Source organism: Barbus barbus (genome assembly GCF_936440315.1).
Source record: "Barbus barbus genome assembly, chromosome: 17".
In the NCBI taxonomy this organism is placed as follows: Eukaryota; Metazoa; Chordata; class Actinopteri; order Cypriniformes; family Cyprinidae; genus Barbus; species Barbus barbus.
In genome coordinates this window covers 31627075-31644574 of record NC_136745.1, presented here as the reverse complement: position 1 = coordinate 31644574, position 17500 = coordinate 31627075, and the positions used below count along the sequence as shown (strand labels likewise).

General features: G+C 40.9%; 2 protein-coding genes across 7 annotated transcripts in view; one reads left to right on the top strand and one right to left on the bottom strand.

The window, feature by feature from the left end:
- Positions 1-12921, bottom strand: part of stag3 (STAG3 cohesin complex component) — a 28846-nt gene extending 15925 nt beyond the window's left edge. For 2 of the 5 annotated variants that reach the window (XM_079437914.1, XM_079437915.1), the window contains exons 1-13: positions 12796-12890; positions 10324-10352; positions 10115-10208; positions 9358-9516; positions 9170-9266; positions 8437-8513; positions 4381-4585; positions 4021-4172; positions 3371-3568; positions 1678-1776; positions 1321-1400; positions 792-899; positions 611-695 (exon numbers count right to left, since the gene is read on the bottom strand). In XM_079437914.1, the coding sequence (XP_079294040.1) occupies positions 611-695; positions 792-899; positions 1321-1400; positions 1678-1776; positions 3371-3568; positions 4021-4172; positions 4381-4585; positions 8437-8513; positions 9170-9266; positions 9358-9516; positions 10115-10208; positions 10324-10346 (1377 nt within the window). In that variant the 5' untranslated portion in view covers positions 10347-10352; positions 12796-12890. Of the gene's footprint in view, positions 1-610; positions 696-791; positions 900-1320; positions 1401-1677; positions 1777-3370; positions 3569-4020; positions 4173-4380; positions 4586-8436; positions 8514-9169; positions 9267-9357; positions 9517-10114; positions 10209-10323; positions 10353-12795 lie in introns of all 5 variants that reach the window. The other 3 variants (XM_079437916.1, XM_079437917.1, XM_079437918.1) reach the window with 3 other exon arrangements.
- Positions 12922-15241: 2320 nt separating this feature from the next.
- and4 (actinodin4) lies at positions 15242-17317 on the top strand. 2 transcript variants are annotated; one of them, XM_079438231.1, is made up of 5 exons: positions 15242-15631; positions 15705-15763; positions 16198-16242; positions 16363-16514; positions 16596-17317. In XM_079438231.1, the coding sequence occupies exons 2-5, from the start codon at positions 15715-15717 to the stop codon at positions 17247-17249; spliced, it is 900 nt and encodes a 299-aa protein (XP_079294357.1). In that variant the 5' UTR covers positions 15242-15631; positions 15705-15714; the 3' UTR covers positions 17250-17317. The 2 variants fall into 2 exon arrangements, with proteins under 2 accessions (XP_079294357.1, XP_079294356.1); XM_079438230.1 differs by having other exon boundaries at positions 15514-15763.
- Positions 17318-17500: the final 183 nt, after the last annotated feature.

Sequence of the window (17500 nt, the reverse complement as noted above, 5' to 3'; positions counted from 1 at the left end):
CTCTCAGAAGTAAAGAGAAGAGGTTCTCCAATCTGTGAAAGAGTGCGTAAAAAGATTGTGGAATACTTTAAAAACAATAGTCCTCAACGTCAAATTGCAAATGCTTTGCAAATCTCCTAATCTCCAGTGCATAACATCATCAAAAGATACAGAGAAACTGGAGAAGTCTCTGTGCGTACGGGACTAGGCCGAAGACCTTTGTTGGATGAACCGTGGTCTTCGGGCCTTCAGACAACAAATTAAAAAATTTTAAAAACGTCCCAACATTTCTGGAATTCAGGTTGTACTGTGGATTATTAAGGCTAAATCTTTTATTATCAAGGTTAAGGCTAAATCACACTTACGATACTTACACTTACATCACAAAAGTTGTGTGTGAAAACACAAAACACTTCATCACAAGAGCATGTATGAACTTTGTTCTCATACACCATTAATAAAAATAATTATTTATTTAAATGTGAAGTCAGTTAAAAGTCATTGCAAAAACCTTTCATCCATTCTTAAGTCAAACAAAACGTGTATGCTCACTACAACAGCACAATGATCATGTGACCTGTGAGAAGACAGAAGCATGTGAGCAGTGCATGATAGGATGTTAGTGGTTTACCTCGCTCTCAATAAAGAAATGCGCCAGCAAACGGAGGACAGAAGCACTGCGTTTGTCTGCCCGCCCGTCTAACACACTGCACAGCCTACACACACACACACACACAGCGCGTTATGCTCGTCACGGTTTGTGTGGAGAGATGACGATGATGATGACGATGTCATGATGAAGCTGAACATACGTGTGGTACAGGAATCGTCCGGCTGCACAGGCCAGACCTCGGTGTGTGGCAAACACCAGCGGATACACAGCAGCACACTCCTCCTCACTCAGGCCTTCATCTGTCTGCCTACACACACGCGCACACACACGCACGCAAACACACGCACGCAAACACACACAAACATGCACACACACACGCACGCACACACACGCGCACACACATGCACGCACACATGCACGCACACACACACACACACGCACGCAAACACACACACACGTGCGCACACACACGCAAACACATGCATGCACACACAAACATGCACACACGCACGCACGCACGCACACACACACGCACACGCACACAAACACAGAGTCAATACAAGAAACTCAGGTGATGCACAGCTTCACAGTCACATGCACACGAGGAGTTTTCACACTCAAAGCAGTTTGACATCATTTTGTCTTAAATGTGAACACCCATCCAAACGAGCTGGCTCATCTCAGCAGCTAATTAATGAAGACCATGTGAGGATGAAGAGAAAGCTCACTGTTTAATGAGCAGCAGCAGCTTCACTGTTTCCACTGCCACGTCTGAGTCTTTATCCAGAATCATGCACAGAATCCGTTCCTGAGCAGAGAGACATGAATTTAAACCAATAAACACCAGCAGCTGAAATCTAAAGGTAGAATATCCCCAAAAATGATGTATTAATACAATTATACATCACTTCACATTGAGGGTTTGAAAATGAGGATCAGGCACTGGCCTGGAGTCAGTATGAGAGCCATTTCAAACATGAGCTCATCTGTGAGATGTGACACCAGATGCGCCCCTCGCTGTATGTTCCTGCAGTGACTAGAACAGTGCATTCTCACATGTGGATTCAGTCTCTGTGTGTGTTCACCTTAAAGCGGCTGGTGAAGAGCTCTAACTGGCTGATGAAATCCTTCTCCACATACAGTTTCTGCAAAGTCAACACACACTGCAGTCGCACGGCAGCTTGCTGAAACACACACACACACACGTGATTGATCATATATCAGTGCAGTATGGTTTATATATATATATATATATATATATATATATATATATATATATATATATATATATATATATATATATGACTGGATCTGATTATCAGAGCTGCACATACCCAACGTGTTTGTATGCTAATCATTAGGGATGCACCGATACCACTTGTTCCAGTACTCGCCCGATACCGATTTCATTTTTGGGACTTGCCGATATTGAGTACCGATACTGATATTTTCATTGCATTTGTACATTTTTAAAATATTGGGTACAGAAACCAAAAAAAGTATGTATAATGTTAATTGGTTAACTTCATTTATCAAATAAATAGTCAAACCAAAATTTATTCAAACACCATTAAAATTTCTCACATTATATTTTTTGGTTTATTCGCTATAGTTTAGAAAATGGTAATAAAATATGACAAGAACTCAGAGTAAAACTGTGTCTGAACAAATTCAGCTTGATAATGTCAGATAACTTTGTAATCCATTATGTACCTTTCTATCAATCAACCAAAAATGATTCAGACAGCTGTTAGTATGACAATATTTACACAACTATCAGTACTCTGTGGGCCACTCTTAGTCTTAATGACAGCCTGTAGTCTCCTGGGCGTGCTGTAAACCAGCTTCATGCAAACCTCAACTTCAGTTTTTTTCCCAGACTCGGTCTGAATAATTTTTTGTCCCAAATTTGTATCAATTTTACTGGTAGTCCACTGTATGAAGAATTTTTGGTTATAATATGTCACAGTTTACTTTATTTTGATTTGACTGTATAATATCTTCGGTTATTTTCACACTTAATTATGCCCATTAAAATGTATTTTACAAGTTTTTGTTACTTTCACTGTTCATATTTTTGCTCTATGGTACATCATCTTTAATTTAATAGCATGTGCAACATGCGCACGTATTTGTACTGCTGCAGAATGAGAGGGACAAGTACAGAACATAGCGCATAGGCTGTTAGTTTCACTTTCGCCAGAATGTCGTATATGCTTAAGGTTGAAAATAAATGATGGTTTATAGTGAATACCCCTTTAAATTGTCTTATATTTATGATTTAGTTTTAAGCCAAATGATGCGTGTGCCAAGTGAGCGAACATCAATAAAGATCACACAACAGAAGTGCTCACGCTCTTTCTCCCTCCCTCCCTACCGTTATGTAACTCGTGTATTGTTTTACTTACTTGTTTTTGACATATCCGACCGAACTACAAACTATCCAGTGATGTCTGTGAGAAAGGGATATTCACTCGACGAGCTCACGCATCTGCGCCGCCGCGCTCAATCCACTCAGCCTGCTTGGCTTATCAGCTCGCGCACATCAGCTATACATCACTGCATATACTTCGTAGACATCCCTAATCTCTAATAACTCCATTCTGCTGTCTGTTGTTCTGTTGTCTGTATTTCTTTGTCTGAATATGGCACTTATCACATGCTGTGTGGTATCGGTGTTTGGTATCGGGGCATTTTAACGAGTACGAGTACAGGAGCTCAGTATCGGGCCCGATACCGAAACCAGTATCAGTATCAGTGCATCCCTACTAATCACACCTTGTCGTGTAGCATCCAGCCCACATATTTGAGGTGCTCATCATTGAGGAAAGAGGCGGGGTTTTCTCTGAGCCACACCCCCATCTCCTCCATGCAGACGGCCCGGATTTCAGGAACTCTGTCCCGATACCGATGAACGAAAACACCCTTAAAGATCCCATTCATTAGAGAGCGCAAGTCCTCCTGATGCTCCAGCAGCTGCACACACACACACAAACTTCACTCAAGTCACATTTATTTCTATAGTGCTTTATACAATACGAATTCAAAGCAGCTTGACAGCAAAGTAACAGGAAAGTAACAATCAATGATGCAAACTTCAAATATGAGGCAAATCCAAGAGCTATGAAGCAGCTGTAGCAGGATAACAGTGACTGCATCTCTTCACAGATGATGAACTGCTTAATGATGGCAGTCAGACACATCAGCTAAAAGTAATTAGGTTTGACACTACAATTAACAACTATTGTAGAGCAAAATTATCCAACTTTATCAGCATATATAAAGTACATCCTCATAAAGCCACGTGTCTAACCAGAGAGGTTTAAAAGACTCATAATAATCAGATATATTATAATATATTAAATATTATTGATTCGACAGCACTGAAACTATCAGATGAGAAGAGTGTGTGTGTGTGTGTGTTGAACCTCTCTGTAAGAGTCCTCCAGTTCTTCTATTCGGTCTATGGCTCTGTGTTCAGCTGGCTTGTTCTTCTCCAGCTCACAGCGTCTCCGGGTCATCAGCGCTTGAGCGTTCACCTCCGCAGCGACGGACACGATCGATGACATCAACCGCATGGCTACACACACACACACACACACACCAGAGGACGGGTCACATTCCTGTAGAAGTACTGGGGACTATACAGTAGTCTAAGGCTATTCTATTAAAGATAACAATATAGAAACCGCTGTTCTCGATATGATTCATTCAGAATGTTTAAACCAGTATAAAGAGTGGTTCCAGCTTGGTCCCTCACACAAGTATATCAGAGTACAGTAACTCACCGATGAGCGTGCTGGTGTGTCTGAAGGCACGGACCTGCGAGTCGGCCAGACCCGTGAGCAGCGCGATGAACGAGGAGAAGAGAACATCATCGTACAGCAGGCTGTTACGACAGCCACGAACCAGCAGAGACACAAACTCACACACGCCTTCACCGAAGCGCCGCCACTGAGAGCCCACAGACACCAGCGGATAGCTGACAGAGTCCTGCAGAGAGAGAGAGGTAGAGAGGTGTGTGTGTGTGTTAGAGTGTTTATTTTTCCCCTTTTTATTAATCTGTATGTTTGTATAATATACTTATTGCTTTGGCAACATTGTGATGTTACACAGTCATGCCAATAAAGCTCATTTGAATTGAACTGAATCAGTGGTGGAAAGAGTACTGAAAATATATACTCAAGTAAAAGTACCATTACCTTCCAAAAAATGTAGTTTGAGAGTAGAAGTACTTGTCCACAAAACTACTTGAGTAAGAGTAAGAGTAGCCTATTTAAAAGTACTCATGAGTATTGAGTACTGAGCTGTGGATTCTACCCCCTCATAATAACTTCAATTTATACATGTGTGTCCCTGCAGCACAGAAGCAGTCATCAGTAACACAGGTATATTTGTAGCAATAGCTAACATTACATTGTATGGGTCAACATTTTTGATTCTTCTTTTATGCCAAAAATCATTAGGATATTAAGTAAAGATCATGTTCCATGAAGATATTTAGTATATTTCCTACCGTAAATATATCAAAACTTAATTTTTGATTAGTAATATGCATTGCTAAGAACTTCATTTGAACAACTTTAAAGGAGATTTTCTCAATATTTAGATTTTTTTTGCTCCCTCAGATTCCAGATTTTCAAATAGTTGCATCTCAGACAAATATTGTCCGATCATAACAAACCATACATCAATGGAAAGATTATTTATTCAGCTTTGTCTAGATGATGTATAGATCTCAGTTTTGAAAAATTGACACTTATGGTTTTGTGGTCCAGGGTCACCTTTAAAAAACGTTGTACATTCTGTAATTCACATGATCTTGTTTGTCATAAAGATTGAAGAATATCTATAATCCAGCAGTTTTGATTGATTTTGACTGCCAACTCTTTAAAACACATCAAAACAGCAGGGAAACAGTATTCAGCTGAAGAAAAGATGAAAGTTATTCTCAGTACAATCATCCCCATTTAAATCATAAAGTTTGAAAAATAGATTTAAAATCATGTGTAAGGCCACTGAGAGCATGCTGTTGTTGCACATAAAATATTAATGTTTAGAACAGTGCAAATACAAACACCATTAGAAACTCATAGTTCAGCATCACACACCATGATATGGGTTCAAATGAGAGCCCATTTCTCTCCAAAACGGTGCCAGTTTTAGCGTTTTGCAATAAAGAAACAAGAAAAACTAAACTTGATCATTTATGTTACAATTTTAACAAATGCACATTGTTCTAGAAGGATGGCATCATGTACATATACATTACTCGAATTGTTATGTCGATAAAACAATTTGTAAGGAAAAATGCATTAAATAAAGTATTTCTGGGGAAACTTTTTCAAAAGAGAACACAAACGCAGGTCTCTTGCTGAGCCGCGGCGGTCTCGGTGATCAGCAGCATACACAACTGAATGCAACAAAAAGTGTTCAACTTGAAATTTGTTTAAGCGCGAGTGCACATGCTGAATGAAGGCGGATTGAATAAAATGGATAAAAAAAGAGATTAAAAAAGTGTATTAATGAGCTGCAGTTTTATTACATCACGCGCTGACACAGATGCAGTATTAACGCCACGGGTCATCAATAAGGTGCAGATTGGTCCTCAATTTGAGTACAATATTGCAAACTGTTTTACAGTGTTTCCAACACACTTTTTCACAGCGCATCACACGCTCAAACTCATCAAAAGTCAACAAGTTCAACAAGCAACAACTTATCCAAGTGACTGCAGCTGAACGCGCGAGAGAGACGAAGCAGCGCAGATCGCGCGGCTCTTAAGTGAATTTACTGAACGTGGCACTTGCGGGAGTTAACACTGCACGCAATACCCGCAACCTCACACCACATATCAGGTCGTGTAGAGAGGCAAGCATATATACAAATCATTCAGTAAGCAGAAATCCATAATTTACCTTAACATATTAGAGGAAGCTGTGACTGCATTGATGCTTGAGGAATGCACTTCCAGCAGCCGTGATAGACAGCAGCTGGCGGTTAAAGCTTTCTAGGCACAATTTGATTTGACGAAAGTCACGCTATCTCCCTATCCAATCATATTAATGGATAAAAATTAAATTAAAATAAGCATGTAACGACCACAAACGGAGGAAAATAGCGGAGTAAAAGTACCGATACATCACTTAAAATGTACTCAAGTAAAAGTAAGTCCACAATTTTTAAACTACTCAAAAAAGTACAATTACTGATAAAAACTACTTAATTACTGTAACGTGAGTATTTGTAATTCGTTACTTCACACCACTGAACTGAACTGAATTTAATTGAGAGAGAGAGAGAGAGAGAGAGAGAGGAATGGGCTCTGACGGTCAATCTGGACAGAGTCATGGTGTTCCAGAAGAAGGCCAGGTCTCAGGGAAGCAGATACCAGTTCAGTTACGGAGCACAGCACCAGCTACACTTACCTGGGCATCATCTCTGGTAGTGGGCGGAGCTAATGCGCAAATGGCAATCTCATTGGCTGGCGCTCACCTATTATCGGCCCTGTTTTGATTTCAGTGAATCAGTTCGAGTAAACGCACACCACCTGATTAATATTCATGAATACAGCAACTTGTTAATCCTTGGTGCGTTTTATATTGTTCTCATTAGTAGAATTTGTATAATAATAATTATTATTAAATATTATTACTACTATTATTATCTTATCAGTATTATTGTTAGCTTTTTCAAATTTATTTACAGAAACACTGAATGACCAAAAAAAGCACCACCACTCGTCCTAAGGTCAGTTAAAATTACTAATATGCATTCATACATGGTTACCAAGTTTGAATTCTAATTACTAAAGTTCTATTATTAAATAATACTTTATTATCATTATAATGCTTGACTGACTAATGCTAAGAGTGTACTTTAAGAGATATTTAAAAGGCTGTGCATATATCTACATCTCTATATATCTCTATATGTGTGTGTGTGTTTGTAAAATGGCACAACTTCTGTTCTGGACAAAATGCTGCGTTCTGGATTAGTTGTAAAGGTTTGATAGAACTGTCTGGAAGACACCGCGATCTTCAGCTTTAGCTGTTGTCAAATAAGCTGTGACTCTCCAAGCACACAGACATCACTGTTGGAGCGGTCAGAGCTTTACAGTCCAACCAAACTCACACCTGACGTCCATCACCGATTCCCTCTGACATTACTAACAGCCAGATTTACTAACATCAGAGAATAATTAGCGATGAAAAAGAAGGACATGGTTATTTCTGAGGCTAAGCTTCCTGCATGTGTGTTTGTAGGACTCAGATACAACATCTATGTGAGGAGAGCCATTAAATCAATCATGCAAGGTGATTTGCTTAGGTTTGCTCGAGCCAGGTTACTGGTATTAACGCTATTATTTAACATTCAAAAAGCATGTCTCAATGCATCTCGCTCCTGTTTTGTTAGTCGATTACACACCTGATTATCATCAGCTCTGCTCGTTTGCGACCCTGCGCTAACTTGCGCTGCCCATTGTCAGTAGATCAGCAGAACTTTCCACTCCCATCTGCACTCTTATGCCATTGCCCTGTTTAGTAAATCTGGCCTTAAATTTTCTAGAGCAGTGCTTCCCAAACCTGTCCTGGAGGACCCCCTGCCCTGCACATTTTGTATGTCTCCCTAATCAGACACACCCAATTTAGTTCTTGCAGTGTCTACTAATGAGCTGATGAGTGGAATCAGGTGTGTTAGATGAGGGAGACATACAAAATATGCAGGGCAGGGGGTCCTCCAGGACAGGTTTGGGAAGAACTGTTCTAGAGCAATTGTAAATGTGATGCAGCTTTAAAGGGAAAACAATAGGGCTGGAGTCAAAAACAGTCAACTGCTCTCACCTCGTTAAACTCTTTAGTCAGGTGACTGATTATATCAGCGTTCTGCAGGCTGCTGAACATCTCTCTGGTGACGACCCCTGAAACACAGCACATGTTCATTTGATTCAAGCCTTGTCCAAATACACACTTGCAGTCTTTGCTCTTGACTACTTATATGATGTATTTCCTGTGTTCAAAGTGTTCAAGTGAAGATCACATGTGTGTGCAGAACTTCTCATTACCTGATGGGACACACAGTGTTGTAAAAATGCAAGTGTTTACAGAGGTTTATTTAAATTTTAAATACTTTGCATTTTAAAATCAACTTCTGAATGTCTGTTCAGTAGTCTCTATATCATGACAATTTAATTTGTGGTGCTTCTAATTAAGTGATGAAAAGCAGTTGCAAATGTTGTACAAAATAAATATCATATATTTGCATCAATAAAATGTGCAACAGTTTGTTTTCTACTAAATTATATGTAATATTTAATTATTCTATTAATATTCAATGGAAAGGTTTCTGTGTCTCACAGTTTATTTCAAAACATGATGCATGATGGGATAGTCTAAGCCTGTAAGAGCGCTCTGGAGCGGTATTGGAGATAGTGTGGGTTTAGTGTGTGTTAAGGGCACTGTGCTTTAGCGTTTTTAAGACCTGGGACAGTCTTGTGCATGCGCTCTGAAGTGTGGGTGTATGGACAAGGCATCAGAAACACACGCAGATATCAGTGATGTTTGTGTCAGATATAACCTTTACAGCCACTGCAATGAACCACAAAGTTGATGAGCTCCAGAAGCCCCGCCTCTCTGTCTCTTCTGTACTCTTCCAGCCAATCATCTATCACCGTCTAAGAGAGACAGCCAATCAGAAGACTGAACACATGAAGCCCCCCCCCCCCCCCCCCCCCCCCACGATCATCTCCATCGGTGGTCTCTCACTAGCAGTGCACTGCGGCCCGACCGAACCGCTTCATACAGATGACAGGCATCAGCTCGGTCCCCGAGGGGGTGGGACTCCTCCGGGCTCTGTGATTGGCTGGAGCCGCTGATGGACTGATGATGACCCCTCTTAGGAGACTCCAGAGAAAGAGAGAAAGGCTTAAAACACACATGATGTGTGTGAGAGCGTGTGTGTGTGTGTGTGTGTGAGAGTGAGTGTGTGTGTGTGTGTGTGTGTGTGTGTGTGCGCGTATGTGTGTGTGTGTGTGTGCATGTTTATGTGGTTTATGAGGACACAAATGTGTATAATGACATGGGTATGACAGAGGTATTACAATATGAAGGTGGTTTATGAGGACACTGCCTATGTCCCCGTAATTCAAAAGGCTTAAAAAACATACTAAATGGTGTTTTTTTGAAAATCTAAAAATGCACAAAGTCTCCTGTGAGGCTAAGTTTAGGTGTAGGGTTGGTGTAGGGCAATAGCACACAGTTTGTTCAGTATAAAAACCATTACGCCTATGGAGAGTCCCCATAAACCACAAAAACCAACATGTGTGTGTGTGTGTGTGAGTGTGTGAGCGAGCGTGTGTGTGTGTGTGTGTGTGTGTGTGAGTGTGTGTGTGTGTGTGTGTGTGAGTGTGTGTGTGTGTGTGTGAGTGTGTGAGCGAGCGTGTGTGTGTGTGTGAGTGTGTGTGTGTGTGTGTGTGTGTGAGTGTGTGTGTGTGTGTGTGTGTGTGTGTGTGTGAGTACTCACTGCTGCTCCCTGAGTTGAGTTAAGTTTCCTCTTGGAGGTTTTCACCTGGAACTCAAAGTCACTTCCGGTCAGTGAGACATCCTCGTCCCCCGAACTGCGTCACACACACACACACACACACACACACACACACACACACACACAGGTGGTCAGGAGGACGAGGACATCATCAGCGAGAGCACTGGTATGTGTGTGGTCACTGGGTTTACCTGTACAGCTCAGACTCATCCATGCTGCTCTACAGATCAACACAAACACAAATCAGTTATTGATCAGCGGCTCGGTGTCGTTCACATCGATCGATCAGCAGACAGACAGGCACAGATCTGTGTGAAGTGTGTTTGGGTGACAAACCTCTCACTCCACTATTCCATTAAAATATTTTTTTATTTTTGTTTCCTTGTGTAAAAGGCATAATTTAATATCACAACAATAGTTTATTAAATAATTACATTTTGAGTCATATTTGAGTTTATGTTTTCAGTTATTTCTCTTCATCTAGTACACACAGCACTTCTACATCATATTTCCATTTATTTTTAATGACTTTTTTCCTATTTCCTTTTGTAGCTGTTACTGGTATTATGCATGTTTAAAACTAGTATTTATGTGTGAAATCTTGTATGTTTGTCACGCGTTTACAGACGAAATTAGATGTTATAAGTTACAGTTGATGGTCTGATCAGAGGTAAGTATTTTGCATGATCAGATATTTTATATTAAGCAACTAAAGATTAGGGATGCAGCGATTAACCGGTTCCGCGATTAACCGCGCTTTAAAACGTCACGGTTAATTAATCGTAAAGGTTTCGCAAAACCGAGTGTTTCTGTTGCACGGAGCTGAACTGTTGCAGCTTGTGCAAAATGAAAACAAAGTCACACAAGTGGTGCACCAGCTTCAAATGACGCGCTGCTTATCAGAGACACGGAGGCTACTACACTAATTACATTAGTGACAGAGGGACTAAACAGCAAAGCTTTATTTCCACCAAAGAAATGCCTGTCGATAGTAGTGTGCAGGGCTCCACAGAGCGAGCATTTCACTCGCATTTGCGACTAAAAATAGATGTGTGCGAACTGGAAAATGTATTTAGGAGCGCAAGTGCGAATACAAAACAAAATACAAAACAGCCTAACTTATACAGTAGCCTATAACAAACGTATTAATTTATTCTGTTTATTTATGGAAAAATTGCGATGCAGCCTCATATGATTACTTTAGAACTTTAAAAAGGCAACGGTTTAATTTAAATGAGCACAGATGAGAAGAAAAGCGGAGCGAGTTAAAGTGAAGACGCGCTGAATGACGCACATTCGCCACTAGAGGGCGCTGCCGCTGCCGTTACCCCCGGTAACCCAGTAAACAAATCAGCTGCGCTACTTTCCTAAAACTGTGTAAATAATGTTTCACACTCACAGTCATTTAGATATTTATATTCGCTTTAGTCTTCACAATAGCATCAAATAATTCTTACTTAAAGACTTAATGAGCTATTTATTTCCAAACATTGTTTCTAAGCTAAAGCATGGCCCATCCACTGATCTATAATAGAGAACAGTGGGCCTATCTATATATCAACGACTGATTCGTTATTATTGTTCAGTAACACAAGCTCCATTAGTTAACATGAAAAAAACAATGACTGCATTTATTAATAATGCTATCTTAATTTCAACTTTTAATAATACATTATAAAATCAAAAGTTGTCTTAATATAATTCAATGGAGCTAACATTAACTAACATAGTTGTATTTTTTATTAATCAACATTAACAAAGAATATTAACTACTGCAACAATTAGCTATTGCACATTGTTAGTTAATGTTAACCTGCTTTAGCTAATGTTAACTAATGGGACCTTACTTACCTATTGTTCTTTCGTTCATTATTTTCAAAAGAGAATTACTGTCATGGATGTTTACAGAGCAGCGGTCACCTTTTTTAATTCTAATGGGAGAGATGGACTTTTGTTTGTTGTTTGTTTATTATTATTTTGTGCTGTATTGTTGGTTACTGTGTTATTTCTGTTTCAAAAGCCAGCAATAAATAACACTTTAACATCTAAAGAGTGTTCATGTGATTTTATACATTATTAATGTTGGGAAATGAATAAATGCCTAATAATCGTCATAATCGTAAAACCGTGATTATTCATCAGACAATAATCGTACCAGCAAAATCTATAATCGTTGCATCCCTACTAAAGATAAAAGAGAATAAAGGAGAAAGTGCTATTACACACACCGGCTGGACTCACAGGCGGTTTTATGTCAGTCACAAATGCTTGCGTTAATAAGTTAATATATTAAGCCCATTTTTGAGGCTCTTGTGGATAAAATGAATATGGAAGAAACAATCCTGACCCAAGGCCGCTGAGAAATCGGCTGATGATTGACAGAATTAACACATATTTCATATTTAGCCTCATATAATCACTTGGGTTCTGTGTTGGTCAAGGTTTTAACCTCAGTTTAATTCTGCTCTAGCATTAGACCAGTGTAATCCACAAACAACGCGCTTAGGATCCAGAAAAACCTTCTAAACTCCAGAAAAATGATCAAATCCTGTGTTTTTCTGAATTAAAGCAGAAGCTAAACCAAGCAGTTCTGTTACCTCACAGAATCAGAACCTGAGGGCTAAATTTACTTCAAACTCGATCGTCAGTCTGAATCCACTCACCTCAGAATCAGTCAACGATTTCCAATAATTGATCGCTATCGGCTGCTGAGTCCAGTTATTGATCTGTGTGAGTGACAGCCCGCGAAAAACACTCACCGGTTACCAGGCAGAGCACGCGACTTGCTGGAAAATGATTGGTTGTTGACCCAGGTGGTGTGACCCATGATTGGCTAAGGTCTGAGCAGAGTGAAATCTGATTGGATGAAAATTGGTATTGTTTCATCACCTGTATTAATCTGAAGGGTAATTGTTAAAGTATTAGGCGACATTAAAACATACAACTTTTGATTTTAATAAAGTGAATGTTGAAATTAATATATGTTTTAGACGTGTTTTTCGGGGTTAGCTTATGCCAAATCTAGTTAAATAAAGTTTTTTTGTTAATTAAATCTTACTGACACATTTTTACTTCCGTGTGAAAAAGTCCCAAGACTACCAATGCTATTTTAAATTATTTTCATATTTTAATAATTTAATTAAATGATTTCCTTTTAGGAAACATACTGCTCTAATGAAATAATTTCTATAATTGGACACAACCTGCCATATTCGACAGCCTCTTTATTCTCCATCATCCCATTCCACGCGTTTATTCTCTGCTGTCTTTATGGATATTTTAAAGAGGACGTGAGGTTTTCATAATAGGTGTACTGCTCTAACGAAACCCCAACTTTGATCAGTTTTCACTGTACCAGTCCTGTTTTATGGGCCCTTGAAGTTGTTTGAAACACAGCCGTGTATATCAGCCTAATGCACAGCTAATCTTTATGAATCTGTTAAATTAGACATAATGGTTTCATACTAGCTATACTGTTCTAACGAAATCCACATTATGAGCAGATTGTACTTTACCAATCCTTTTGTATGGACCCTTAAACTTGCCGTATGAAACAATACAAAATACTCCTTTCTCCTATTTCTGCATTCTTCATTTCTTTACTGTTTTTCTTTATTTTTTCTCTCCACGCCACTATAACATGGGCATCCAGGGAACTGTTCTTAGCTGTTCAAATCATATTTAACCAAAAGAGTGCCGCAGGGTTCTATTCTCGCACCCATTCTTCAGAGCAGAAGTATCGATCTGGACTACCGTGCTCCTTTTACTTCTTCCTTTATTAAGAACCTAGGTGTTTTCTGGGATCAGAGTCTTAAATTTGATAAGCAAATAATAGCGGTTATTAGTTCCTGCTTTTTTCAGCTGCGCCTTCTCTCCAAAATGAAATCTTTTCTCTCTGTGAAAACTTCAGAGATTGCTATCCATGCACTCATTACAACTCGCTTGGATTACTGCATCTATCTCTGCATTTCTAAATCTTCCGTCGCTCGTCTACAATTAGTACAAAACCCAGCTGCTAAATTCCTCCAAGGACAATGTAAATTTGATCATGTTCCTCCAGTTCTGAAATCCTTACATTGGTTACCTGTGCATCTTAGAATTGAGTTCAGAATTCTTCTCTATGTTTTAAAATCTATAAATAATCTGTGAGCGATATCTATCTGGTCTAAAGCTGAGGTCTGGTGATGAAAGACAGATCACGGTTCAAGCAGAGAGGAGATATCAGATCAGCTCAGTCTGTACTGTTTTACATCATCTCCTAAAACCTCCTTTTCTTTGGCTTTTAATTCACTGAGTTTATGGCATGAATCTGTGTGTTGTCCTGTGTTTTATGTCTTTGTTCAGCCTGCTTGCTGTTTTTTACGGAAGTTCTAAGCGGCCATGCATTATTATAATTTTTCTGTCTTGTTTTCTCGTGATCACGACTTAATTTTCTCTGTGTATTCGGCATGAGAAAAGGCTATAGAAGCAGCATCATCGCAGCATCATGGATGATCGTATTGGCTTTTACTTTGATCAGGGACTCACTCAAACTGAAACAGCTCTGTGTCTGTCAGTGATTGAGGACTTACACATAAGTGTTGGACACTTGAGGAGGAGGCTGTCGGGTCTGCAACTGTATCGTCGAAGACAATATAGCGACCCTGATTTTCTCACGATAGCTACAATTACATCGTGAGAAAACGGTTTTTACGTTGAGATCAACAACTTTCGTTATGTCGAGACAGTGGCGCCTCCAAGGGGGGGCCAGGGGGGGGCACCCCTAAAATGACATTGGCCCCCCCCCCCCCAACCAACGCCAAAAAAATATGGTCTGCCATTGGATTATTGTGCCAGTGCCTAACATTTTTACTGGCCCCTTTCGATCACCCCATAAAAAAATCCTGGAGGCGCCACTGTGTCGAGATCACGAGGAAACAAGACAGAAACATTATAATAATGCATGGCCGCTTAGAACTTCCGTAGTTTTTAAATGTGCTATAGAAATAAAACTAACTTGAAAGTATTATCATTACAAGAACATAAGAGACATGGAGTTTCGCTTCAAAAGTGTGTCTTAAACTGCATGTAAAGACCTGTTTGAGATGTTTGTGGGATAAAAGAGGATGTGTTTCAGGAATGTGTGGCGTCTGCAGAAACTGTTTTATTAGCAGCTTTTAAAGTTTCAGCTCGATGGAAAACATCTGGTTTTAACTAAACCGATAATAATCCGCTCACACGCGACTCTACCGATGAAAGCCGTCAGACTGAGTGTTTTAAAGTGCAAGCCGCACTATTTGTTCAGTTTTATTTGAGGAAACGTACACTATAGTAGCACAAAGTTTGAGTCTTTATTAATCCTGTGGCTCGCGCGGTGGAGCAGCAGTGGGCGTGGCCTCCACGGATCTGACCAATAGCAGCGCTGAAGGCGAGTGATTGACAGCAGAGCGGCGGAGGGCAGGTATAAAGTCACCTGTGTGCGCTCAGTGATGGGAGAGAGAGAGAGGCATCACAGGAGAGGTGAGTGAAGACTCGTGACTTTGTTCCTTGTTCCTCTGGATATGTTGAGAAACACTATACTGTATGTCTGCAGGTCAGAGGTCATGATGTCTGCGGTGAGGCTGCTGTCTGCGTTCCTTCTGCTGCTGCCATGTGAGCTTTCATTCCTTTCTGTGTATTTATCAACAGAATAAACAATTGTGTCCCTGGAGCACAACAGCAGTCATGAGTAACACAGGTATATTTGTAGCAATAGACAACAATACATTGTATGGATCAAAATTATACATTTCTCTTTTATGACAAAAATCATTAGGATATTAAGATCATGTTCCATGAAGATATTTAGTAAATTTCCTACCGTAAATATATCAAACCTTCATTTTTGATTAGTAATATGCATTGCTAAGAACTTCATTTCCTGGACATCAATGGAAAGCTTATTTATTCAGCTTTCAGATGATGTATAAATCTCAATTTAAAAAAAATTGACGACTGGTTTTGTGGTCCAGGGTCACAATTGTGTCCATATTTTTGTATATTTTGTCACTCTTGAAGGTAAATTGTGCTAAAATGTTTTACTCAAGGTCAGCTTGGGGCAAAATCCCTGATGAATGTCCTTAAACAGGAAGGTGAACATCTCTGTACTCACTGAAAGGATCTAATATTAGTTTATGTCTTGAAGAAAAATTTCTCAGAGTGTGTGTGTGTGTGTGTGTGTGTGTGTGTGTGCGTGTGTGTGTGTGTGTTAGATGCTGCTTCAGTCAGTATCGACTCCAGCAAGGCCAATGAATTCCTGTCCAGTTCTCGGCCGAGACGCAGCGCTGATCCACGCTGGCACAGGCAAAGTCCAGACTTCCAGGCGTATTACAGATACTACAGCAGCATCGGACACACCGAGGGCGTAAGACGACGGCAGACCCTCACACATCACTTGCAGCCCTTCTCTGGTGTATCCTCTGACCCTGCTCTTTCCCTCCCGCAGCTGTACGAGATCGACAGGATCCGCATGCTGTACCAGCAGATGAGACACCTGGAGCAGGTCTACGGCCCCAACGCCTCATACCACCAGAGCAAGCTAGGGCTTCCGGTTCTGCCTCCGCTTCCCAAATGTGACCCAGCCAAAGACAAGAACTGCAAGCCGGCTCCGCCCCCAGCCGCCGTCAAAGCCCCTGTGGCTCCGCCCAGTGCGCAGGCTGACGTCGTCTATCTGTGCAACAGCAAAGACCCCCAGTGCAAGCCGCACATCGTGTACATGCCGAGCGGAGCCGTGCCGGTGCTGTGTGACCCGCGATATCACCCCACCTGCAAGTTGCAAGGCCCCACCCCCAACCCCGCCCCCTACAAGAAATCCGACCTGGCCCCGCCCCCTCCTCCGGCCCCCATCGTGTTCAAGGGAATGGAGTACGACTGCGACCCTTACTGGGACCCGGACTGCCTGATCGATCAGCCGCCGCGGGCCGTGAAGAGTAAAGCTCCACCGCCGCCGCCAGTGCTGGAGGACGACCAACCGGAGCCGGAGCCGGTGAAACACCCACAGCCGTATTACAGCCGCCTTTACCCCTACAACTACCGCTCCGAACTCTACGACCCGCTCCGACACGGGTACCCCATGGCCGAGACGCCAGACAGCGCCTAGAGTCACTTCACTGCTTCATTCATTGTGATCGATGTAAAGAAAGCTGAATAAAGTGTGGAGTAGTTTTCACTGCTGTGAGTGTGTCCTGAATCCTGAGATCCGGAGCCCAGAGATGGGGTTACTATAGAGAGATGAGAGGGTCTGTCTAATCACATTACAGCCTTGACGTCACTGAATATCAGTCAGAGTTGTGCTACACTCAGGAATACCATACCATAGAAATGAATGAGAAGTGCCACCTGTCGCAAGAA

What these genes read in the sequence shown, in the direction of transcription:
- and4 (XM_079438230.1), top strand. Translation starts at nt 15,673, where the DNA reads ATGTTGAGAAACACTATACTGTATGTCTGCAGGTCAGAGGTCATGATG. An exon ending in GTTCCTTCTGCTGCTGCCAT is followed by an intron (nt 15,764 to 16,197) that starts GTGAGCTTTCAT and finishes GTTTTACTCAAG; the next exon opens with GTCAGCTTGGGGCAAAATCC. An exon ending in GCATCGGACACACCGAGGGC is followed by an intron (nt 16,515 to 16,595) that starts GTAAGACGACGG and finishes TCCCTCCCGCAG; the next exon opens with CTGTACGAGATCGACAGGAT.